Here is a 25,857-nt window from a genome sequence, read left to right on the forward strand (position 1 = left end):
AAAGAAAGAGGAAGTTAAGATCATGTGGTTGCGCAAGTGTACACACCCTCTTAAAACTGGGGATGTGACTGTGTTCAGAATTAACCAATCACATGCCAAACTCATGTTAAATGGGAATCAGCACACAGCTGCCACCATTTAAAGTGCCTCAGATTAACCCCAAATAAAGTTCAGATGTTCTAGTAGTTCTTTCCTGACATTTTTGAAGTCGTATCTTACAGTACAAGCAATGAATGATCTGCAAAGAGCTTCCACAGCATCAGAGGGATCTCGTTGTTCAAAGGTATCAATCTAGAGAAGTGTACAAAAGAATTTCCAAGGCATGAAATATACCATGGAACACAGTGAAGAGAGTCAGAATCATATGGAGAAAATAGAGCACAACAGTGACATTACCCAGAATTGGACATCCCTCCAAAATTGGTGAAAAGATGAGAAGAAAATTTGTCCGGGAGGCTGCCAAAAGGCCGACGGCAACATTGAAGGAACTGCTGGAGTTTCTGGCAAGTATCTGCTGCTCATTACTAAATGAACACCATATACCTCGAGTGAAACATGGTGGGTGCATCATCATGCCTCGGGGACATTTTTCTTCAGCTGGAGCTGGGGCCTTAGACAAGGTGGAGGGAATTATGAACAGTTCCAAATACCAGTCAGTGTTGGCGCAAAACATTCAGGCTTCTGCAAGAAAGCAAAAAAAAAAAAAAGTCAGGAAAAGCTAAGTCGAAAAGCTCAACTTTATGAATCGGATTAATCAAAGGCACTTGAAATGGTGCCAATGTGTGTGCGCTGACTCCCATTTAAGATGAGTTTGAATGCAGTTATTTTTACTTCCCCTCTTAAAAATATATATTTTTTCCAATTGAGTTGTACAGGAAATAGGTCACATTATTGTTGAAAAAAGTTTTGAAATGAATTTTCTTCATCAAATTTTGTATATCACAGAACCTGCCATTTGAACAGGGGTGTGTTGACTTTTTATCTACCGTAGGTAGATAGTATTACAATAAAATGATTTATACTCAGACCAGATTTGAAGTGATACATATACTTTTTGAATTCATCAACAAGGGAAATTCACTTTCAATTTACTTACATTCATTAATACATCAAAAGGCCGCAGCTCAAATCTGTCTTTATTAAAAACGTATTTAAATAGTTGTTGTGCTACCAGACGGTTTATTTACATTTCGCTGTTGATTGTCATGAGGTTTGGCAGGCAGTGTCAAACAAAATGCTTTTTTTTTTTTTGCCATAAAAAACTACCCAAAATAAGTAAAATCATGTTAAACGTAAACATGGCGTCAGATGACGTTCGCGATGGGAAAAGACACTACAGTATTTGTTTATGGCGATGCATCTATTAAAGGCATCAGCTACCAGCTTACATCTGTCTTGTAATTAAAATATATACTCACATTTATAGCATTTTCTTAGTTTAAAAACAAAGAAATAGCCGTTGGATGTTTTTTTTTTTAAATTCACATTTCGGTGGCGATTCTAATGAGTTTTGATCGAACGTTTGTCTGTTTGGACATTGCGAGAGGATGCAGATTCGTCACAAACGTGTTGAGACGGTAAACCCGACACCGAAACATATATAATAATAAAAATAGTTTTTAAAAAGTCAGACGCGCACTGTATATTTTAACCAGGATTTTGTGTGCGTATCACGTTACACGACGCTTTTGTCTTTATGCAACGAACGGGGTTGAAGTTGTCGTGGCGAAAGTGTGTGTATGTCGTTCAGACGTGGGGCCAAAGCGTCAGCTAAGCTAAGCTGTGTATTGTGGGAGAGACAGAAAGAAGCTACCTATACCGTAGCCGACCGAAGCTCCACACAGCAGCACAGACTCGAGCGGCAGCCACACAATATGTGCGGGTTCTCGCTCAGAAACGAGCCACTTATACTCTTCTTCCAGCTAAACCATGTAATGTGATCAGGGTTAAAAGCGACTCTCCTTTATCTCACTGATTCAACAAGAATCCCTCGATCGGGGCGAAACATGTCCAAGCCGGGGGAGAGAAACAAATTGTGCGAGGACCATGGCAGAAAGCAGAGTTCAAGTAAGATTTGTATTTGTATTTGTATTTTTTCCTCCTCTTTCTCCACGTCTCTCGCAATTGCCTTGTCGAGCAATACGGAGTCACGCATGTGTAACGTTTTTGGTGGAAGTGTCGCGGAAGAGGAAGGTGCTGGTGGTGGGTAACTGGTGGGAACGGGAACGGGATCGAGCGAGCGAGCGAGCGAGCGTCAGTGCTTTAGCCGCCGCCGCCGCCTCACGTTAGCTCGGCTTTGCCTTCCCGTGTGTGTGCTTTCAGCGCTGGCCAACGGCACGGACAGTCACCCTGGCTCGGCGGAGAAGCGCAGTCACCACTGGAGAAGTTTCAAGTTGATCATCGACCCGGCGCTCAAGAAGGGATCGCACAAGCTGTTTCGCTACGATGGACACGCTTTCAACATGCCCGTAAGTGGACCGTCGCCAGTCAGAGTAACCGAGGAGGAGACCTCCATGACGGGGGCTCGCTCCCCCGGAAGCAGCCTCCTCCATCATCTAAAAAGCAAAAGCGACTTCACACTTCTTTGTTTACTTGTCATCGGAGTGAGAGAGTAATTAGGCGGATGACAGCAATGCGCTCCTGCCTCATCCACAGAACCCCGGGATGCCACCGGTGGACAGCGTCCGAGACCCGAGGATCGGTCGCCTGTGGACCAAATACAAAGAAATGGATCTGCCGGTGCCTAAGTTTAAGGTAACCTGACAGCAAGTGTTCTTCTTGGGGTGTGTGTGTGGAGGGGGGAAACCGAGGGTTGTCATAAGTTCCAGACACACCCCCTATCTCATCTTAGGCCTTTTCTCGGACAACTGTTGTGCTGCGTGTTAATAGTGGAGGTACTTATTTCTGGGCAATGAAACAAATGTTTATTATTACAAATTAGCAGCATCTGTAGGGATTTCTTGGACAACTGTTGCGCTGCATGTTAAAAGTAGTTCCTATTTAAAGTCCTCTGAGGGCCATACTATACTTCAAGAATGAACAAATGTTTAATAACAATGTACATATGAGCAGCATTTGTGAGCTTTAAAAAAAAAAAAAAAAAAAAAAAAAAAAAAACCCCTCCAAGCTTTTGTTTTTGGAGTTGCATGGCATGCCAGATCAAATTCTCTCTCTCTCTCTAACCGCTTCCCCGACCCAAGATCGACGAGTATTACATTGGCCCCGTGCCGCCAAAGGAGGTGACGTTCGCCCGCTTGAATGACAACATCCGCGAGGGCTTCCTGACGGACATGTGCAAAAAGTTTGGTGACATCGAGGAGGTGGAGATCCTGTACAGCCCCAAGAACAAGAAGCACCTGGGCATCGCCAAAGTGGTCTTCGAGAGCGTCAAAGCCGCAAAGGTGGCCGTGCAGATGCTGCACAACACGTCCGTGATGGGAAACATCATCCACGTGGAGCTGGACCCCAAAGGTAAACAACTCCGGTCGCATGCTCTGACACTGCCATATCTGAACGCATAACGTCTGCGTTGCTTTTGGGTGACAGCTGTCACGTGATCACCTGCATTGCTTGGGAACTGAAGGCTAATTGAATTTCATTGAATGTAATACCTGCTCCCACAAGCCCCTGGCTGAGGGCGTCGTCTACTCCCCAGTGAGCCTAATTTCAGTCCTGTAACCAAACACTAAACAAGCTGACAGTGCCCCCCAAGTGCAAATCCACTCTGCAGTCACTTGTATGTTGATTAGACATTTAGTTGAAATGCGTGGTTGTATTTTTTGACCCATCCAAACCATTTCAACTTGAAACTGTTCAGATCATTCAGGATGTCTTAGAACCGTAGTGGGGCTTTGAATTGACTCGTGCCTCAAATTCAGTATGTTTGAGAAATAACCCTATATGGTGTTGTACTTCATAAAACCAGTAATCACATAATGAAATAGAATGTAAAAAAAATAAAAGTTTGTGTATCATAATTTTGACTCCTTCTGGTGTGCGTGTCTTGGCCACCAGGTGGCAGTATAATATATACACATGTATACGCGAAGATGGTCACAACTGTTCAGTAAGCTGCAGTAATTGTATTTTTTGTCGCGTATGCCTGTATTATTTTGTCTGTCTGTTGACGCACTGTTTGTGTTCAAATGTCTGTTACTTAAAGTGTTATAACACCGCGACATCGATGCTAGTTTCGTTGGCCAGTCCATGGTGTCTTGCATCATGTGTTAACATTAGGCTAGCAGACGTTTGCAAGACAAAGTTAATGTGGTTTGTGTAAATACAAAATTTGTAATTCTTTTAGTTTTACATTTATGTCGACAGTATACTACAGCTGGGAATGGTGATATACGGCTTTAAGCCTTTTTTTGAAGAATTGTTCAGTATCTGCCAAGCTGCTGCTTGATGAGAAGTTCGCTGGCAACATCTTATCGCTTGTAACTCAAATTTATATAACAACTCGAGACAAAAAAATCGTCTGAGCAGAGCTCGTTTTCGAAAAACTCTTAAGTCGGGTCACTCGTGAGTGAAGGTACCACTGGTTTCCTATTCCCCATGTTCCTGTATATCCACTGTAAAGTTCTCAAGTTAAAGAGAGAATATACATATTAACCTCCTCCTTCCACATTTCTCGACTGATTCAAACCATTCCACACATTTAACATTTCAACAATTCAATACATTGCACAGCATTTCAGTTCAGCTTCAGCTTTTTTCACAGTCACGCACAATTGCTACAGAAATCTCATTCGCTAGCTTTGTTCTTAATACGCTTTCGAATGTTCTAGCTCCTTTTCATGTTGCTTTCAACTACAGTAATCAAGTAATCAAAGATTGGGTGCAGTCCTACACAAGTGCAAAGATCCATCCATCCATTTTCCGTACCGCCTTTGAACCCACAACCTCAGAACTGTGAGGCAGATGTGCTAACCAGTCGACCACCAGTGCAAGCAAGCAAACAAACAAAACAAACAAAAAACATCCAACGGTGTCAGCGCTATTATGTTTGACAATACTGCTTGTGTTGGATTTGGTTAATTTAAGAAGGTGCACCTAATCTAACACCTGACCCAGAGCAGCGAACTCTGCATCTGTGGGGGGACCTGCGACCACGAGGGGCTCCCAAGACCAATTAACTCATTCACTGCCAGCCTTCCCAGTTAACATGGATATTTGACTTCTAAAGCCGTCAATGGCAGTGAATTTAACAAGTCCCTGGGGTAGGAGTTTTATTTTTTTCTGAGTAGTATTGAGAAAGAACAGCGTAACAGAAAAAGTAAAAATTATTTACTTTATATTTGTATTTTAAACAAATGTTGTCACCTTATTGCAGCTATCTCCCTTACGTCACATTAAGTAGTTGCTTGTAGTAGTAGAAGTAGTTGATTAGTTTTTTCACTAGTGTTTCTGCTGATTTAGATTTGATTTGGTCTTGCACTGTATTGTTTTTGCTATTTCAGTTTTTTTCGGTGGACAGGGGATCTTCACTTCAGTATCCCACTTTTAGCTTTGTAACTTGAATTGTAATGTAAATCAACCCCTGTCCGCTCTTGTAGTGTCATATATAAAACGTTTTATTGATGATGCTCATCATCTCTCAAGGGAACAATGAATCAAATTTGGCTTCGGACAGAGGCTTGGGGGCTTGTACCCCCCTCTGAACTGATCTGAAGTGAAAAACAATCTTCAATAATAAACTAGCAGTCATAAGTAGTCAATATTAGTTTATAAAATCCCTATTTGTTGTAGTTTTTTCAGCGCCTCCACATGTCGACTTTAGTGTTCAGCTGTTACTGCAGTATGAACAATGCCAGATGAAGTGTAACAAAGGCGGCTTTATGAACCAGGCCTCAGATTCCCCTATGTTTACTGCTGCTCAGGTGAGAATCGCCTTAGGTACTTCCAGCTCCTGATGAATGGAAGCTACACGCCGCTGACGGTGCCGGTCGGCGGAGAGGAAGCGAGAGAAGTTTCCCCTCGCAGCCTGGCTGAAGCCTTACTGGTAAGAAAAAAACCAACTACTGCTTCCAATAGGTCCTTTTGTCGTAACCTGTTGCAATGTGAGCCTTTGCGCTCAATTGCTGAGGTCAGCATGCACACTTCAGAGTCCATACCACTTTTTTTTCCTGTTTCAAAGGCTTTGAAACATGGCCTTTGAACTTATAGTCCAAGATCCTCCCCCTAGCAGTGTCATGATATGCCAGTCGGGGAGTTCATTTTTTTACCATTGCCAGGGAGGTTTTTCAAAATGATTCTTTTCAACATTCTAGGAATAGTAGTAGTATTTCTCTAGGGATGTTTACATTACACAGTTCACATGTTAATGCCCAATTTTTCCCTTAATGGTCAAACAAATGAAAAGCCATTTTGCTGTTAAATGTGACTCGATTTGAAGGAAATGTTTTGTTGTTTGTGCTCGGTTTAGGATCTCAGAAGTGCTACTTTTTAAACGCATGGGTGGGGAACTGTTTTTTTTTTTTTTTTTTACAGGGACGTTTTAAGCTTTATGTGGGCATTCATACTGAAGTTATACATATCGCAGTGATTGAACACATCACTATTGTACAGGTTCATCACAATGTATTAGAATATCGTGTTCCACGTAATTGATTTCAGTAGTTCAATTGAAATAGTTAAACTCGTATAAACTCACTACATACATTGAAATATTGAATTAGATTTTTTAAAATGTATTAATTATTGCTTACAGCTAGCAAAAACACAAAGTTACCATCGTAAGACGTTTGAATATTGCATAAATGTTAAATAATTTGTTTAATATTTCTGAATAATATTTTCCTGTGTTTAAAAAAACACTATGATACATGAATTTCACTTTTTGAATTGAACGACTGAAATAAGTAAACTTTTCTTCAACATTTGAATTTCATTCTGCATCACAAAAAAGCACCTAGGAGTTCATCCTTTTAGGTCCTCACTGAGCTGAAGTTTGACGAGATACACTGACACCAGCGTGATGAGCGTTTGACCTCCTTTTGGCTAGGGATGTGCCGATCATCTTTTTTGCACCCGAGTCCAAGTCAAGCCACTTGATTTTGAGTATCTGCCGATAGCTAGTCTGGATCCGATACCTCAGCGTTGCATTGTATTCATAAAGAAAAACGAGATTGTTCTACTGACAGTCTTAAAATTCTGCTATGACAACCCCTGAAAATGGTACGCTGTGTAAAATTTGTTTCGCTTTTTGAATTGAATGACCGAAATAAATGAACATTTCTACAATATCCTAGTTTATTGAGATGAGCCTTTGTGGGTTAAACGTTGTCCTCAGAGGTCTGGATAAAATGTGCTAGCAAACGTCACATCCCTCGTGTTTAAAGTGGAAGGAAAGGGGGAAAAATGGACAAGAATATGTTGTATGTACCCCCACTAATCTAAACATGATATTCTAATTAATATTGTGTTTGTGGAATAAGGATTAAACAGAGGATGTGTCCGAAATCACTCACTAACCACTATATAGTGGTTACGCCATTTTGTAGTGGCGTCCAAATGCTTAGTGATGAAATTCAGTGCCACTGCCACTGAAACTTTTCCACAAAGCACAGCAAAAAGTAGTGACAATTAATGCCTTGTTTTTTTGATGCTCACAAAAAATAGCACATTTAAACTGAGGTCTATTTGTATTTGTGTTTGAAATTGCCTCACGAGAAATGTTGGTAGACAAGAAAATGCAGTTTCCTGCTATATTCACGATGTGAATTTAAGAAAAATACTGTTGAGTCTAAAAGAGGAAACCAATCGGATGTTCATTAAGTGAATGTCTCATTTTCTCTTGTGTATTCATCATTGCGCTTTAACCAAGCAAAAAATATAGTTTATCCTTATATGTGATTATTCCGATAGAATTGTCAGTAGAATAATCGTAATAATGTAATTGCAGCACTACTGAATGCAAACTCTTATTTGGGACTTATTTAATGTCACTTCAGAAATAAAGTGAGACAGTGTAACTCATAGCATAACATTTTCATAGAATAAGTGAAACCCTACTATTAATTATGCTTTTGAAGGTGCAAAAATTTTGATCAGCCCCCTAGTTTTCTTATGAATGTTGTTTATCAAATTTGTTTAGATAAAAAAAAAATGGATTTTTAAGTATTTTAAATGTATAACTGCAGTATATAATATATAAATTAATTGAACAAAGATATATTTTAAAATAGATTTTTATTTAGTTGGTACAATGACTCGAAAGGAGTTGAAACTCAAAAGTGTAGGACTTGCGACTTGACTCGGGACTTGAGGGCAAAGACTTGAGACTTCCTTGTGACTTGTTCCCACCTCTGCTATATAGTGCAACCCTGCATGGAGAGTAGGGAGCAGTGAGTGAACAAAGAGAAATTAATCCATTTTCACCTATTCCGCGAGGCATCCATGTTGGCTAATATCGCCGTCTGTTGTCGACTGAAAACAACGTCTCAGGCGTCACAAACGTCACGTGACCAAGCGCGGGAAAAAAAAAAGGATATCGGGCTCCCTCTCTATGCTAGTCTACATGCTAACTAGAACTTTGGGTTGATTACATGACGGTTTGGACAATATTCTAGCAAGTTTGAGTTCAAACAGTGCAATTCCAGTCAAAAAGTTGAAGTCAAGTCCACCGCAACAAGATCGTTCATATTAAGCAACACGGAATTTAAAAAGAAAGAAATAGAGCACCACAGCAACACCCCCAGAAGCCTACTTTACTGCCAAGTTCCAAATAAAAGCTCCACCATTGAGCATCAATGCCTTATTAGGCTTTTGCCTGTGAATATTCTCATTCATCCAGGTCGTTTCACTCTGAGCATTGACTCGATCGCAATTGGACAACCAGAGCAGTCCATTTGTGATGGATTCATTGCCCTAAGAATTGTGTGGCTTTTACTTTTGAAGCGCCGTTGCAGCTCTTTCAGGCCTCCGGCAAGCTGTCAGTGATAGCAGTCCCGTCACCAGACCCAACAGTATCTGCTGTCCTTACCGCAGTTTATATTGCCATCATATACTGTTTCCACTCAACATAAACACAACACCATCCCGAAAGTATGTTCAATCGCTACTTTAATATGATAAATTTATTACGCTGTCAATAATTAAATGGTAGAATACGGTGCTAGTGGCTTGCAGCTAGCTACTCTAGTGCTCGGTAGGCTCGCGACAGCCCGCGGAGTATTTTCCCGAGGAAGTCGAAAATGAATCCGCACACAAATACTTAGAAGATATGGACATTTACGATATAACAGGAATTTTTGACCTCCTGACTTTACTTCTGCTTGAAATGTTGCTGTTTTTTTGCCCCCCCCCCCCCGAAGGCGTGCGAGCCCATCCGCAGGTTGTCTGAGAGCAGCTTGTCGGCCGTGGCGGAATCGGTGCCGCCCGGCAGTAGCACCTCTACCACGCCGCTGTCCCTGGAGACCGGCTACTCCAGCCTGAGGCAGGACACCCCTCAGTCCCAGGGGACGCCACGCCAAGGGGGCACCCCTTTCTCCCAAGACTCCAGCTACTCCAGTCGCCAGTCTACACCCGCGTACCAGTCCGGCCGGGCGGAGAGTTCCGGTGGTTACAAGTCGCGGAGACACGAGAGCAAGTTCCAGGATGCGTACAATCGCAGACCGGAGAGGCCTCAGTACCGCAGCAACATGTACCGGAGTACGACGTCTGAGCAAGCGCCCTTTAAGCAGCACCGCCTCACCCCGCCTGAACCCCCACCTACGCCTCCCTCTTTCACCTACACGGCACCTCCCCCCACTACGCCCAACTTCAAGTCGGGTTTCTCGCCCTACCAAGCTCCCTTGCCTCCTGCGTTCCCCCCGTCGGACGCCACGTTTCATCACCCGTCCCAAAGAGAGGGCGAGTACCAGCGACCCCCTCAGCCACCCCTGGCAGCACCCACTGACTTTTTGCCCTTGAAGGACAGACCGGAAACCCCTCCCATCCCAGAGCCCCCGCCGGAACCGGGACCCCATCCCAGCACACCACCTCCCCTGATGCCCGAGCACTGCCCGTCGCCCGGCTCGCCCGCCGCCGATACCGAGCGCAATAGCCTGGACTCGCGCATCGAGATGCTCCTTAAGGAGAAAAGGACTAAACTGCCCTTCCTGGCGGAGCGAGACTCGGACACTGAGGTGCGAATGGAGGGGAGTCCCATCTCCTCCTCGTCCTCGCAGCTTTCCCCCATACCGCCGTACATGGGTGGCGGCGCGCATAACTCCCGACCCTGTAGCACAGGCTTGGAGGACATCAGTCCCACGCCGCTGCCGGATTCGGACTCTGACGACGAGCCCCTCCACGGAACCCCCTCGCTGGTCAAGAGGATCGGCTCACCCCTCGACCACGAGAGCAACAGCGAAGTCAGAGAGGAACATCCCAGAGGACACACGGAAACGGTGAAAATGGAGATGGTAAGTACGGTCTTCATAATAGTAATAATGCTCCGTTTTGATCAGAACGGTATTCACAGAAAAAAAAATTATTATTGTGCTTGCAGAACTGTGCTATAACCTTGCACCTGATTGATTGACTTTGCTGACTTTTTTTATGGTCCCTATAGCGGGGTTTCCTGGCTCATATTGAGGCAGAGGTGCTACCATTCGGATCATCCGCACATCCAACAAACACTTTTTCTTTGAAGTATTTACATGTATTTTACTGTTCCTTACCAGGTTCAAATTCCGAAAATATTTCATCTTTCACATGTGCCATAAAGTTTTTTGTTTGAGGCTTGACGAACACGATGCATACATTCTTGAAACACTACAAATACATAAAACCACATACACACGTTTGAATTCATGTTATTTAAAAGACACCTTGCTGTGGGAATAAGCGTTTTTTTTTTTTTCTTAAATAACTTGTCGCCACCCCGCCTCGAAACAAAACTCACTTATTTTCCGATTCATCTCTGGAAAGCCAAAAAAAAAAAAAAAAAGGTGTAATGCTTGTTTAAGATGCATTTTTTTCTGCAAAATGAGATGTGCTTGATTACAAAAGATTTACCTGTCTGAAACTCCACCAAATGATCTGACATATTGACATATTGGACGGTACATGGGACAATTCGCCCTTAATGGAGCACGTTTACATGAGCGGAGGGGTTGCGACAGAGACAAAAATTTGAAGACGCGCACCGATTAATTTATGTCACTGTTGAATACAAAAGACATTTTATTGTTTAGTGTTGCTTGAAACATGTCCTGTAATTTTCAAGGAAACACAAGCAATATGACTGAGCTTCTCCTTTGTTTGTATCCTGATATAATAACGCTTGCTGGACACATGACAGCCGAGTGACTCGAAAAGGTAACAGCAGCGAAACAAGTCTCTATTGATAATGCTTTTGAGCCGGTGCATTCCGACCTGGTGTACAAATGTGCACTACATTTAATTGGAATACCCGTATGACGTGCGCACTTCGTCGTGAATGTCACGTCATTTATCAAGATGCAGGTCCGTCATGTATTCAGCACAGTAGTTGGAATTGTTTTGAATATTTGAAAAACATTGGATAAAACAATTTGCGTGTCGTTAGAAACAAGATGTCCATCGCATATGAGCTCCGTCGGGAGCCGCCTTATTTATGTCGTGCGTAAACGATGGCGTCACCACGCAGTTTCCTAGTTCTATTATCAATGACGGTATACATGGTGAAAATTTACTTCTGATCAGTTTGGCAAAAAGAATATTCCACCCCTGTGAAACCGAATGAAATTCCCTTTGGATTCGGCCTGTTTATTCCGATGAAGGTGTTTATTTTCGTTCGAGTGTAGAAGGCTCCATATAAACCAGGCTAGTCTTGCAGCTCTTTATTCATTATTTCAGACCCAGGGGATCCATATCACATAAGAAACACAATTTAATCACAAACAAGCAAGGAAATTATAATAACAACAATAATGATTTAAAATTAACTATATATATATATATATATATATATATATATATATATATATATATATATGGCGGCAGCACTGAATGAGTTTCCAAAAACGGCGTTTATACCCAGACATATGAAGGCTCGTATATAGTGCGTTCAGCTGGTTTTTGTCTTGGAAGTCCTTAACAAGACCTGGGACGCTTGAATGAAAATGAACCTTCGTTCGAAACCCTTTCCGTTACTAGAATGAGCCCGTTCTCAATAACACTCGTCGGGCAGAAATGAATTAAGTTCAGTTAACGTTTGCCCAAAATAGAAACTAGTTCATGAACTTAGGTCCATTGAACTCGTTTAGGTACAAAACTGCCCTCAGCATGATGCAGTGCAGTTCTACGCCACGGCAATCTACAATCAGGTAGAATTTGGGACATTGGCTTGCAACAATAGAGATTTCAGTTGTAGCTCCTAGCTAATGTGTCAGATGTGCTACTGATGAGAAAATATTGGCAGATCACTGACCACAGCACTGATCATAAAAGAGAAGAAAGTCTCGTGTTACCGATGTTTCCGCACAGCTGTGAATGGCAGTTACCAGGACGCAGGAAGTGAGGTCAAGTTTCAAGTGCTAAAAGAAAGCTTTCCCTTTTTGTTTCACACTTTGTTGTTTCTTTTGTAAAGGAATCTCAGGTGCCAAAGCAAAAATCAAACTGTTTAGTGTCCTAAAAGTGGCATGTGAATGAGTAAGTATAACATGGTGCTCGGCCAAACGGGGTTTCTACTCTGATGCGCGCGTGATTAAGAAACTACCGGTAGGCTTGTTCCTCTTTCTAACGCTCCCTCGTAGGAAAAGGAGGAAAACACAAGTTTGGCTGTTGGCCCCTTTCAGTGGCACACTTCCTGCTTTCACTGCGCTCCTGACAGTCAAGCTTGGCCATGCCGCCGCATGGGTTCTCACATTTCTGTTATTGCAATGCAAACACATCATTTGTGTAAGCACGACACTCCCGCGTCTGCTTTGTGTTGCTGCTTTCCCAACAATCTCAGATTGTTGTTGTTTTTAAAGTGACAGAATGTTTTTATTTGCATCACTGAATCATCCTTTTTTGGTTCATAGTTTGGTCCCGCGAGACAACAGTTTGGTAACGGGCCTGTATAAGGCTGTCACAAGCGAATATTTTTAGACTCGATTAGCCTATCGATTATTCTATCAAATAATCAAGTAATCGCACCCCCCAAACAAGTAAATATTTTTTTCCCAATGTTGTTGTTATTATTATTTTTTTTACACTAACATGCATTTTATTCTCATTTATGAGGGCTGGGCTTCTATCCTTAAACTGCATATGTTGGTACTTAGTGTGAATTCAAAAATCGCTTCCAGACGCTCCTCTGTTGTTTTTGACAATGCTTTTAACTGGCCCAACTCTGCGTCTGCAATAAACCGACGCTGTCAACAAACTCTCTCTCGGCTCCCCCGCCTCTCTGTTACCCCCCCCCCCCCCCCCCCCCCCCCACATGCACTGAGAAGCGATGCGTTCGAAGACACTCGTAAATCTCAGCAATATAAATATGATGAAAAAATCGATGATGCACTGATAATGTGTATATTTAGCGTGGGATTATTGTAAACTGTGAAAGATGAACCATTCTATAGTGGGGGTCTACAATAAGAAGTGGTTTTGGTCCACTAAAGTGCAATGTGTCGATCTGTCAAGGCACACTGATTGTGAATGATGGGTTTACTTCTTGCTTTACCCACAGAGTCATCAGTCTTCCGGAGAAGACATGGAGATCTCTGACGACGAGATGCCCGGCACGCCAATCACCGGCGGCGACTGTAGCAAAGGCATCGTGGTCAACTCTGCCGTGTCCCCCATCCAGACCCTCACCCTCCCCCTGCCGGGCTTCTCCCACCTGGCCCACCAGGCCGGGCTTCGCCATGCCCCACCACCACCTCGCCGCCGTGCCGGGGCATCCGGCTCATCTCGCCGCCCATCCGGCCGTGCACCCGCACCTGCTGCCCCACATGGCTCACTACGCGCCTGGCATGATCCCGCTGGTCCAAATGGATCTGATGAACTGTTTGCGTTGGGAACAGTGGAGCACGGTTCCCATGTCCTTCCAGATGCAGCAGCAAATGCTGAGTCGTATGGCCCAGACGGGGGGGCCCTATCCTTACCCTCATTTCGTAGACAACGCCGCGTCAGCCCCGTTTGCCACACCGTACCAACATCTATCCATGGGTGCCGCACATGCCAGCGGTTCGGGGGCGCCGGGACAACAATGGCAGCATCCCAGCATGCCCAAGTTCAACCCAAGTGTTCCTCCACCGGGATATGAGACGAAAAAGGAGGACCCCCACAAGGCCACCATTGAAGGAGTGCTGCAAGTCATTGTCAAAGAACTGAAGGCCATCATGAAGAGGGACCTCAATCGCAAAATGGTGGAGGTGGTGGCTTTCAGGGCATTTGATGACTGGTGGGAGAAGAAGGAACGCTCGGCAAAGGTAAGTCTTTCTAGTTTTTACGCTTTCAAATAGTGCTTGGCGATATATCGAGAAGCTCGATTTGAGCAATATTGTATTAATGCTCGAAATGGAAAAAGGGCATCATCGATATCTGTGTAAAATCACCTAAAGATGAAAGCACATTATCGAGTGCGATGTATGGTTTACGTTACGTTAGAGAGATCCATGACTCGTGCTGCTCCTCTAATGTAAACACAACAACGGCGCGATCGTGGTGGCAGTTGAAGCACTAATGTTTTTGTGTTCGCTCCGTGAATTGTTCGGGAAGAAAACAAAATAGTAGTTTGCCTTTCGCAGATGAGATAGAAAGTGTCCACCGGGTTTGTTTATGTTAGCGTTAGCAGCTACGAGCTAGTTCTGTTGCGTGAGTGATCGCCAATCACGCAAATAGTTTGACCGTGGGTCGGCTGTCACTGTCTCAAAAACCTTTTCCAGACAGTTTGCTTTGCACAGTATGATATTCTCAAGAATCAGTCTTGTATTTCTTTTTTTAATTCACTTTATTTACAGATCCCCACCTTGAATTCATCCCAAATGACATCACGTTTCTTCTTCGTGTGATCGTCGTCTTGATTTTCGGCACACTGGGCATGTTTACGTACATTGCTGCCACCTAATGTTTAAGTGATGAACAACAACAACAACAACAGCCAAACCCTAAGAAATGCATTCAAATAACAAATATTGAAGCCATAATATATAACGATTAAAACTGTAGAGTAATGATTATGTTGCCCAATTGAACAGTATGCAGAATTATTTTGCTGCTTTTACATAATATACTGTGCCGTGGTAATGACCTCACAGTTCATAGAGTGGGCGACCGAGGGGTTTAGTTTTCCCCTTGCTTCGTAAAATGTGCAATCTGTGCAAAACTGAAGTACCTCGGGGGTGAAGGTCATCTAAATGCTTCAACACAACAAATTTGATCACAATGTACACAAGGGGGAATATGCCACGTTCAAGCAACACAGCATGGAAACGGAAAAGCTAACAAACAAACGGATGCTAACGCAAAACAACGCTGGGCAACACCCGTCCATACAGCCGGGACAGTGAGAAAGTGAGAGTTGGCACGCGGAAGCTGATGGAGTTCATGGTGCTGGCCCACCTCTCTTTTTATGTTGTGGAGAAGCCCCGCGTTTCAAAGGTTGCTAGCACATTTTGAGCCACGCTACATCCCCCCCAGGGCACACATACTGTGGCGAGACCGGTCTAAAAGAGCCACACCGGGACGTGCACCCGCACGTAGCCAGCCTCCTGAAGGAAGTCAGTCCTTCCCTTAGCTTCACCACGGACAATTTGGTCATCAGACGTTAGCCCCAAGTGACTTCTACGTTTGACTTGCCTTCTATTTGCACTAGTGCAACTATTTGCATTACAGTATTTGTTATTGTAAAGTAATTTAAGTACAATACATTAATTTCATAACAGTAAGTTCGCACCCATTACTTCTTTTTCAAGTAATGTTGGTTTGACCTGACTGAACTTTCAATTTATGTCAGTGGCCAATCCTTGAATGCCCTCTAGAGGTCACTGATGTTTTACCTTTTGTCTAAAATGCTAGAGAATACTTTTGAAGATACTCATTATACAGTACACAAGTGTATACAGTAAATGAGCAAGTCATTTAAATAGACATATTGCTCCATTTGGTGATCGATTATTATTAGTATATATTTTTTTAACTCGATCGGTGATCAGTGATCGGCCCCAAAAATCTTGATCGTGTAAAGCCTGATAACCACATCTTAGTGATAATAAGCGTCACTTATGTCACTTTTTATTTTATAAAATAGCAAATATTGAAGCCATAATTTCGTAACGATTATGATTATAGAGTAATGACTGTGTTGTGTTCCCCCTCCCCCCTTTTTTGCATTCCAAAAGAACGATTCCATCCGTGGTGTGGGGCATGCCTCTAAGTGGGAGCATAAATAGTTGAGCCTTTCACACAAACCCTGGCCAGTGCCTCCCAACTCAGCCTTGTTGCATGAACTGATGAAGCTCGCTCGCTCGCTCGGATGAGAGGCGACACGACACGTCTTCCAAGACAAACGGAACAGTCGAGTTGCGATCGATTCAATGCCATGAGAATTTTGACAAATTGTTCTGGAAGTGAATTTCTTTAGGTTGGCAGCCCTGCATTTCTGTATTTTTAATCATAAAAAAAAAATACATTATAGAGTGCTATTTTGCCTCATTAAAAAGCACATTACAACAACATCACAGGGGCGCTGGAACAGATTAAGGAATTAAGTAATTGAACTCATCTCAAGGCACCCGTACACTGGAAAAAGTCATCAAAACAGATCACTTAATAAAACACAATTTAGCGGGGAACACTGCAAGCCAAAGAAAAAAGCAAGACACGGCCAGAGTTAATCGTGCGAAGGTTTCTGACCTCTGGTCAATTTGCTGAGCCATATTAATATGATGTCTTGCATGACTCATTTTGTGCAGCTTTCCCCCAAAGATGTTGCTCAAATTTCAAATGTTGTTGTCCCAGGCATCCTTGACTCCAATCAAAGGTGCGGAAGGGAAGGAAGAAGAGCGACCTAAACCTAAAGAGACCATCGGTTCGAGTCTGCTGGAGAACTGGAACAAGGGCGAGGGGCTGGGCTACGAGGGGATGGGTCTAGGAATCGGCCTGCGGGGAGCCATCCGCTTGCCGTCCTTCAAGGTAGGAAGTCTTTTTTTTTTTTTTTTTTTTTCCTCCTCTCTCTCTTTTGGTGTTGAGCTTTGGAATGTCGCCTACAGGTGAAAAGAAAGGACCCACCTGAGGCCATCTCTGCGGGGGAGAACAAACGAGCACGACCCGCCACTCCAGTGGATGATGAGCTGGAGGATGAAGGTAAAGGCCAACCCACTGAGCATTTACATTATCATAGAAAGAGTCATAGAAATATAATCGAATGGTTAAATGGAGCGCTGCGATTGGCTGGCAACCAGTTCACGGTGTATCCTGCCTCTATCCTGCCTCTCGCCCGCACAGCTCCCGCAGAGTGAAAGAAGAACGTTGAGAGTTAATAGATTTGTTCTTAAGCTACTTTCAACACTTTAAATGGGTTAATAATGCATAAACATAACAGAGGACACGGGGACAGACTAATAGTATTGATATGTGCAAAAATATGGAATTGACCATATGTGGACATGCGGTTTCCGCCCGACAGCGACGATATACATTTAATCATTTTCATTTATTATTTGAAACAATTGGTGAATTAATTGTAATGAAATAATGGAATTTTAAAATGAGAATGAATTCTTGAATTATGAAAATGTATTTCACATCGTTAACATGTGACATTTTAACTACTTTAGTGTTTGACTCGGCCGATCTGACCATTTTCAAACCGAACGTGTCTCTTGAGTACAAAAGGTTTTCGCAGCCTGGTCTGAAGACTGGTCCACAGGCAGTCTTCCATCCGCTCACGTTCTCACCACTCCTCTCAATCAGACCGCGATCAAGACCCAGCGGAGCTCCCCTCGGACGACTCCAAAATGGACGGCGACGGCATTTCGACCAAGCGGAGACACTCTCGGCCGCTTGACCTGGACAGCGAGGGCGAGGAGGAGGTGGACACTTCGGGGAAAGAGGAGTCGCTGGGTGACCGAGAGGAGGAACCCGACGACACGGCGCCCATCGACAGGCGGTCGCCGAGCAAAGTAAGTACAGGTTTTTTTTTTTTTTTATTTAAAAAAACATATTTTGTGGACACACTGTGTCTTGTTTTGGCAGAGCGGTGATGAGGAAGCGGACAGAGACTCGTCCAGTGAGAGCGGATCCTCAGATTCCTCCGACGATGGTACTTCATTTGCACTTTATTTGAAGTCTGCTGTCCCGCAGTTTGTCATCTCTCTGCTTCATCTCCCACAGAATCGGAGACTTCCTCGTCGTCCAAGAGCAGCTCGGACTCGTCGTCGGCCGGCTCCGAGTCCTTGGAGTACGAGTTGAGCTCGGAAGAGGAGGTGTCCGAGGTGGAGGCGGAAGACGAGGATGCGGGCAAAGCCGCCAAGACCTCCTCGTCCTCTTCGTCGTCTTCATCTTCGTCCTCTGATGAAGAGGGAGAGGCTGATGCCAAGCCGCCCAGTCCTCCTGCTGCAGGCTCCATCGTGGACACTTCGGAGGAGCTGAGCAGCAAACCTAAACTCAGACCTCCGAGTCCTGAGGACGAGCTCACGGAGGATGTGAAGTCACCGTCGCCTAAAGTTCTCCCAGGTAGGATTGCTCAACCGACAGCTGCGTTGAGCACGGAAGCCATATTTTGTTGTTTTATCGGGCCCACCGGGAATTTACATGATCGAAAGTCCGTTTGATACTTGTTCCATTAAAAAACGCAGAATTGTGAAATTAAGACATAATTAATAATTCCAACAAAATGGCGTTACTGGATGACCACCAACCGTCGCTCATACGTCGTGAAGTAAAACCTCTTCACGTCAAACACAGTCCGATCCAATTTTTGGGAAGCAATTTTTCTCATAATCATATTTAGTAGGATAGTCATATTTTTCCCCGAGAATGAAGTTTTCGAGATGACAGTTGAAAATTTACGAGAATAAAGTCATAATATAATGACCATGAACTTGTCTAGTTCTATATTTTCCAAAGTAAAAGTTGTGTCTTTTGGAGATTCGTTATAGTTTTATAAAAATAGTCTTACATTTTCAAGAAAAAAGTCCTAGTGTTCAAAGAAAAGTTGTGGTGTATTTTCTCGATGAAATGTAATATTTTCAAGATTAAAGTCGTAATATTATGAGAATATAGTTATTTACTATGTTTCAAATGTAAATCAAGTTGTATATTTATGATGTAGTAATTTAATGAGAATAATAATTATTATTTTTTATATACGAGTAATATTGTCAAGGTAAGAAATTGTATGTTCTCCACTGAGCATTTACATTTTGGGAAGTTTTTTAATTAAAAACAAAAACAATTTGAAAATATGGTTAATTCAAATTCATGATTTTTGTATTCAAGTAATTGTTTTATTTATTCATTGTAAAATCAATAATAAAATAAAAATAATTCCAACTATTTATATATACATTTAAAAAAAATATTTTCTGAAACAATTGTATTCTTTATTTTAAATTCAAATGTATCCAAATAAACATAAAAATAGGAAGGATTTGCCAAATGTATTAAAATAAACTAGTTTGAATGTAGATTTGAGCATGTGCAAATGACCCGGCCCGTCCGTCTGTTTTCAATCAAAACTTTGCCGTTTGTGTGCCCAAATCAAGAAAACGACTCTTCTGATTTTGTAGTCAAAGAGGAAGATGAAAGTCGCACCGTGAAGGCGGAACCTCGGGAGAACCTGCGGCCGGCCACGCCGACGGGCGCCCTGCCTTCCGACAGTGACCAGGAGAGCAAAGCCAAAGGTAAAGCGGAGCCCGAGGGAGCGGCCGTGACGCCGAGCGGATTTGTCCCGTCCCCCCTCCGTTCCGAGGCCCCCTCGCCCCGATCCGCTTCCGCCTCTTTAATGCACCTCCCTCTCCCGCCTCACCCGACAGTAGAAGGTCGCTCCCTCCTCCGCCCGCCCTCGGACCTCCCTCAGCGGGCACGCCTGCCCACGGACGAGGACGTTCCTAGGACGCCCGGCCGAGACCTGATGGAGCGAGCCCGGAGTCTGGGCAAGTCCCAGAGCACGGACACGGTGCCCAACACCCCAGGTAGTGACGCCCCGCTAACGGGGAGCAGCCTGACGCTCAGCTCCCCACACATTCCCGGTAGTCCTTTCTCTTACCCTGCTCAGTCTCCTGTCCTTAGCGCCGGAGTCCCTCGCACTCCGGGGCGGGACTTAACCTTCACTCCTGTCTTCCCTGACCCCTCCGCACTTAATCGCAAGATCTCCTCCGAGAGCCTGGACGATCGTCCTGTGTTTAAGGAGCCGCCCGTCGGCGCCTTACCTAACCCAGCCTCGTCAACAGGTACGGAGCGTCCGGCCGGCCTGGCCGGCGATATCGCCGCCGGCTTCCCGGAGGAGGATTCCGACGTATCGGACGGCATGCCGTCAAAACGCAAACCCGGACGCCCCAAAGGGAAGAAGATCCCCATCGTCTCCGAATCTTCCGAGCCGTCGCCTGAATCGACTCCTTTGCGAGATGTCGCCGTGCGGAAAATTTCCACCGGGTCCCCCGATGGCCTGAGCCCCGACTTCAGGGAAGAGGAACCTCAGACGGCGCTGCCCGAAGCGGAACACCGCTTCCCGTTCTACGAAGAGGACGCCCCCGTGGCTGTAAAACCCGCGCGGCGGGCGCGGCGAGGCTGGGAGGAGCTTCTGCTGGACAGCCTGTCCCCCGTCACCTCGCCGCCTCGCTCCTACTTCTCCAGACGGAGCGACTTTGAGGAGATGACCATCTTGTACGACATCTGGAACGAGGGCATAGACGAGGAGGACATCCGGCTCCTGCAGGTCACGTACGACAAGATGCTGCAGCAGGACAACGGCAACGACTGGCTCAACGACACGCTCTGGGTTAATCACCCTCATATCCTTTGTTTGGTGACCACCGAGCATTGCCAAAGACATTTTGGTCAGATTTTGGATTTCTTTACAAGGCGTTTTTCTCATTTTCAAGCTTTGCCACCATCCCATTATTAAGGCCGGCCCCAATGTCACAAAAACTAACTACACCGTGAGATTAAAGTCAAAAGGTTCATTTTCACATTTTGAAAATAGATCACTCGGGAGTTTATATTTTTGGGGTTAAAGTTGTGACTTTAGAATTTGGAGTAAAAAGGTGGAAATTTGAAGGAGCAGTTGTATTTTTATGGGGAGAGATATGTTTTTCAGATCCATGATTCGAACCTGTTTTATAATGTTTTGTGTGCATTTATCATGACTTGTCATTTGTAAACCTTCAATTCCGCTCGTGAATGGTTGAAGGCGCGTTTGTGGATCAGCGGGTACTCGCGTTTATTTTGGAGACAAAACGTAACGCAGTTTCAAGCTGAAAAGATTCACACGCGTGGGAAGGCCCTCCCTCCGTCCGCCAGGCGCCAGCGTTGCTGCCTCCGTTGATGACTTGACTGCAAGTCCTTTTTATGGGACTCCAACAAGTCTATGGTCCCACCCTGCTGAAATCCCCAGTAAACCGATTGCGGCCGGACAACCGGCAGCCCCGTCATTAGTTGGTCAAATAAAAAGAAATTCCTTGAAGATACAAAAAAACAGCTTATTATTACAGTGTTTAAATAATAGCAGTGGCTAGCTCTCAAACATCTATATTTGTATCGATCTCTACCTATCCATTTATTTATCTATCTAGAGAGAGAGAGAGAGAGAGAGCGCGCAGTTTTTGCTTCCTTGCTGAGCTCCACAGAGTTCCTTCCTTGACCGCGCTGCACAAACCAACATCCCGCGGGTGAAGAAGAGGAGGCGAGACGACGGCATGAGGGATCACATGACCGGCTGTGCCAGAAGCGAAGGCTACTACAAGATTGACAAGAAGGACAAGATCAAGTACCTGCAGAGCACACGGCTGCAGTCGGAGGAGCCGCCCATTGACACTCAGGTGATTTCCCCCCCAAATATTTTAGTCGCATTCTGACATATGATGGGAAATGTCATAGACAGAAATTTGCTTAGCTGTACCGGTAATTGTAAACCTTCAAACACACACGAACGGCGGGTACGACGCATCCTCACAGGAATATGATTCCCTTCCTCTCAGGGGATGAGTATTCCTGCCCAAGTCCACGCCTCCACCAGGGCGGGTTCGGAGCGGCGGTCCGAGCAGCGGCGCTTGTTGTCGTCGTTTGCGTGCGACAGCGACCTGTTGAAGTTCAACCAGCTCAAGGTCAGCATCCGTCCGCGGACGCACACGCAAACACACACACACAGTCTTTTGATAACAAATTGTACGACTTTGCCGGGATACTGACAAATGTCCGCCCTTCCAGTTCCGTAAGAAAAAGATCCGATTCTGCAAGTCGCACATCCACGACTGGGGTCTGTTCGCTTTGGAGCCCATCGCTGCTGACGAGATGGTCATCGAGTACGTGGGACAAAACATCAGACAGGTGAGAAGGTTTAACAGAGACCATTATTGTTTTTATTAGTATTATTAATAATCAATGCTGAGAACATGTTTGTTATGATAATTATAGTTTGCTGTGGTGTACAAAACACGATTGCAATATATATGAGAGAAGAAGGAAAAAGGTACTGTATGTTTTTTTTTTTTTTTTTTTTTTTTTTAGATTAAAGTCATCCATTTTCAAGATTAGAGTTGTACTTGTTTCAATTTGTGTTGCTTTATTTGAAACGTGTCCTGTTGGGCTGCACGGCCGCGCAGAATGGTGGCTCTGTATGCCTTTGTGCTGGAACATTTTCATTTTTGAATTTATTGAAAATGCAGCCGGACAGGAAAGGGTATGAGGGAACAGACACGGGGACAGAACAGACAGGGGTCATTTGAATCCAAATCAAATTTGATCAAAACAAAGTTGCTTTTTTCTTTTTTTAAACAACAAAAAATTTCCAATTTCCAAATTTGTACAAGAACAGTTGTATCTTTTCATGATTCAAACGTTTACTTCTTGTATTTTTTGTCAAATTAAGTTGTGTATTTTATAAATTTAAAATTCTATATTTTTAAGATTCAAATTGTAATTTTAGTAGAATACGGTAGTCAATTATTTAAAATAGATATTTATATTTTTTAGAATAGTTTTTGAGGGAAAAAAAAGTTGCATATATTCAAGATAAAAAGTCGTGTATTTTCCAAACAAAAGTCTTTTGGATTTTGGCATAGATTTCCAAGAATGAAGTTGTATATTTTCTCAATAAAAAATTATCTTTTAAAAGACGCAAGATTAAAGTCCGAATTTTACAATAATCAAGTTATATTTTTCAAGATTTCAAGAATTTATAAGAAGAAAGTTTTATATGTTTGTGATAAAACATGTTTGTGATATTAGATAAAATTTGTAATTTTACTAGAATAAAGTATCTTTTTTAAGAGATACATTTTTATTGGTTAAAATTTGTGTATTTTAGTTTTTTACATGAAGTCAGATTTTGATGGGATTAAAGTCATCATTTTATGAGAATAAATGTGCATATTTTCGAGATGTTGAGACTTTTGGCTTGTGACACAGCGAGTCACTCGAATGAATTTGTAATAAAAAAAAAAAAAAAAAAGATTTCAATTGTGCTTTTATGAGAATAAATGTTCTTACTGTATTTTTGTGTGTATAAACCACTTGAGGGGTTGGAGTCAGTCCAAAACGGAAGCCGCACGTAACGGCAAAAACGGCGCCATCTGCTCCTCACTCCGTGGTTGTCGTCCGCAGGTGATCGCGGACATGCGTGAGAAGCGCTACGAGGAGGAGGGCATCGGTAGCAGCTACATGTTCCGCGTGGACCACGACACCATCATTGACGCCACCAAGTGCGGAAACTTTGCGCGCTTCATCAACCACAGCTGCAACGTAAGACGACAAAATTCCTTCCTTCCTTCCATCCTGCCTCCCTCTTTCATTCCTTGACCGGGTGGACACCCTAAAAGAAATATAACCATTGAATGTATATCGTTTATATAACGATTTAAATATGACATACTGTGTTGTTGCTGTTTGTCTTCTGTTGATGTTTTTTCCTGTTTTTGTTGTTGTTATTTTTTTCCCCAGCCTAACTGTTACGCCAAGGTGATCACGGTTGAGTCGCAGAAGAAGATCGTCATCTACTCCCGGCAGCCCATCAACGTCAACGAGGAGATCACGTACGACTACAAGTTCCCCATCGAGGACGAGAAGATCCCCTGCTTGTGCGGGGCCGAGAACTGCCGGGGGACGCTCAACTGAGGGAAAACCACCAACGTTGATTGTTTACGATTTATGGTGCTGTTCCATCCATGTGACTTTTCCGCTTTCGGTCTCCCGCGAGTCTTCCTCCTTGCAACTCGGCTTCTTCTTGCTTGCTCGCAAAAATCCACCAGGGGCAAAATTAATTGCGCTGCTCACAAAAAGTTCCGAATGACCTCTGCCAAGGCATACCAATGCAAGTTGGGATCAGGACACGAATTAACACTTTTGCCTTTGGGATGATAACGGATTACAAACAACCAAATTCAACCCGAGTTATGATAGTAACAAACAAATGGGGCTAATTTCAAAAGGACAGCCACATTTTGTGTCACATTAGTTTATGCAACGACAAAAGGTGACAAGACTTTTGGCATAACAATGGTTTATGTGAGAGGGTATTGTCCTCTTCAATAGTATTTGTTTGGATCTGGGGTCGGGAACCAACAGCCCACAAGAGCATTAATAATTCTAAAAAGAAGTAAAATCACAGAGAAACTGTTGTAACCCCCATTTGCTCATAACATAATCTTTTTATTTTTTACTTTCATGGATTTTTATTTAGGACTTTCAGTGATCACTGCACAAAACTAAAGAATCATGCAGAAAATAACTTAAAGGCTCCACTTTAAGCTTCTGTACATCATTTATTAATTCATTTGACTCATTTGAGGTATCGGCAAGCTTCGCATCACGTTATTCTGTCAGTGTTCAAATGGTTCCTAAAATAGCAAAAAAACAAAAATGTTGAATGCACTTCCGCTTTGCCAGGAATACGACGTCTCATTGGCTCGGTGTCACAATACCGGAGACTTGTTTTCTGTTTATGTTGTAAACTTGTACAAAAAAAATCTGCAACCTTTTTTATACGTCATCACGGGGTCTCAATTTTAAGATGTTTTCTAGGGAAAAAAAGACTGAATATTAAAAAAAAAAAAAAAGTATTATCAGGGATCTTTAAAAGGAATGACAAGCTGTTTATTTAAAAAGAAACGAAGGTCCACTGTGTACAGGAAGTCACCTTCCATCTCCCCTTTTTGGAAAGATTGTTTCTTGTGGAAACGTCTTCATTCCTCTCGTTCGTCTCAAACGTGTAGATAAGCTAACTGTGAATATTATTATATAAATATATATTTTTTTGTTCCCCGAGGATTTGCTACACCATCAGAGCTCCAAGAGCTGTGTAACATATGATGCGAGCGGTGAGCTTGTAGCACCACATTTCAGCTTGTGTCAAGCTTTGGGTTTCTTTTTATTAATTTTTTTTGGGTTGTAAATTCTATTAGAAGTTGTTTTGTGGTGTGGCGAAAGACAGGAAGAAAAAAAAGTGCTGAATCAGCGTAGGATGAGGACTGAACAATCAGCCTCCTCCTAATGTCTATTTATTACATGACAAATGTATGAACATGTTTGAAAAAAATGGAAATAAAGCAATTTTGCATACATCCATAAACAGTGCTTGTGTGTCTACAGCCAACTAAGCATTTCCTGTTATATTTGTTGCATTAAATTTAGCCATCCTGAAATTGGTTAATTTGAATATTTCAATTTTGAGAATTGTAAATGATAGAATTTTAATTATTTGAAAATTGTTTTACTATTGGAGTCCTTTTTTTTCTCTCTGAAATTGGT

At 43.2% G+C, this 25,857-nt stretch overlaps 1 protein-coding gene across 1 annotated transcript; it reads left to right on the top strand.

Annotated features, from left to right (window-relative positions):
• Nucleotides 1-1,984: 1,984 nt before the first annotated feature.
• On the top strand, nt 1,985-25,678 carry setd1ba (SET domain containing 1B, histone lysine methyltransferase a). Its single transcript, XM_061799104.1, is given in 20 exon segments — nt 1,985-2,067; nt 2,323-2,468; nt 2,656-2,754; nt 3,201-3,471; nt 5,880-6,001; nt 9,315-10,403; nt 13,637-13,804; nt 13,806-14,381; nt 16,912-17,085; nt 17,163-17,256; nt 17,866-18,074; nt 18,148-18,214; nt 18,286-18,627; nt 19,683-19,796; nt 19,929-20,905; nt 21,765-21,932; nt 22,092-22,217; nt 22,321-22,440; nt 23,716-23,853; nt 24,052-25,678. Coding segments are annotated over 20 exon segments (5,235 nt in total). The 5' UTR covers nt 1,985-2,006; the 3' UTR covers nt 24,226-25,678.
• The last annotated feature ends 179 nt before the right edge of the window (nt 25,679-25,857 follow it).

This window comes from Phyllopteryx taeniolatus, chromosome 15 (assembly GCF_024500385.1).
Source record: "Phyllopteryx taeniolatus isolate TA_2022b chromosome 15, UOR_Ptae_1.2, whole genome shotgun sequence".
Classification (NCBI taxonomy): Eukaryota; Metazoa; Chordata; class Actinopteri; order Syngnathiformes; family Syngnathidae; genus Phyllopteryx; species Phyllopteryx taeniolatus.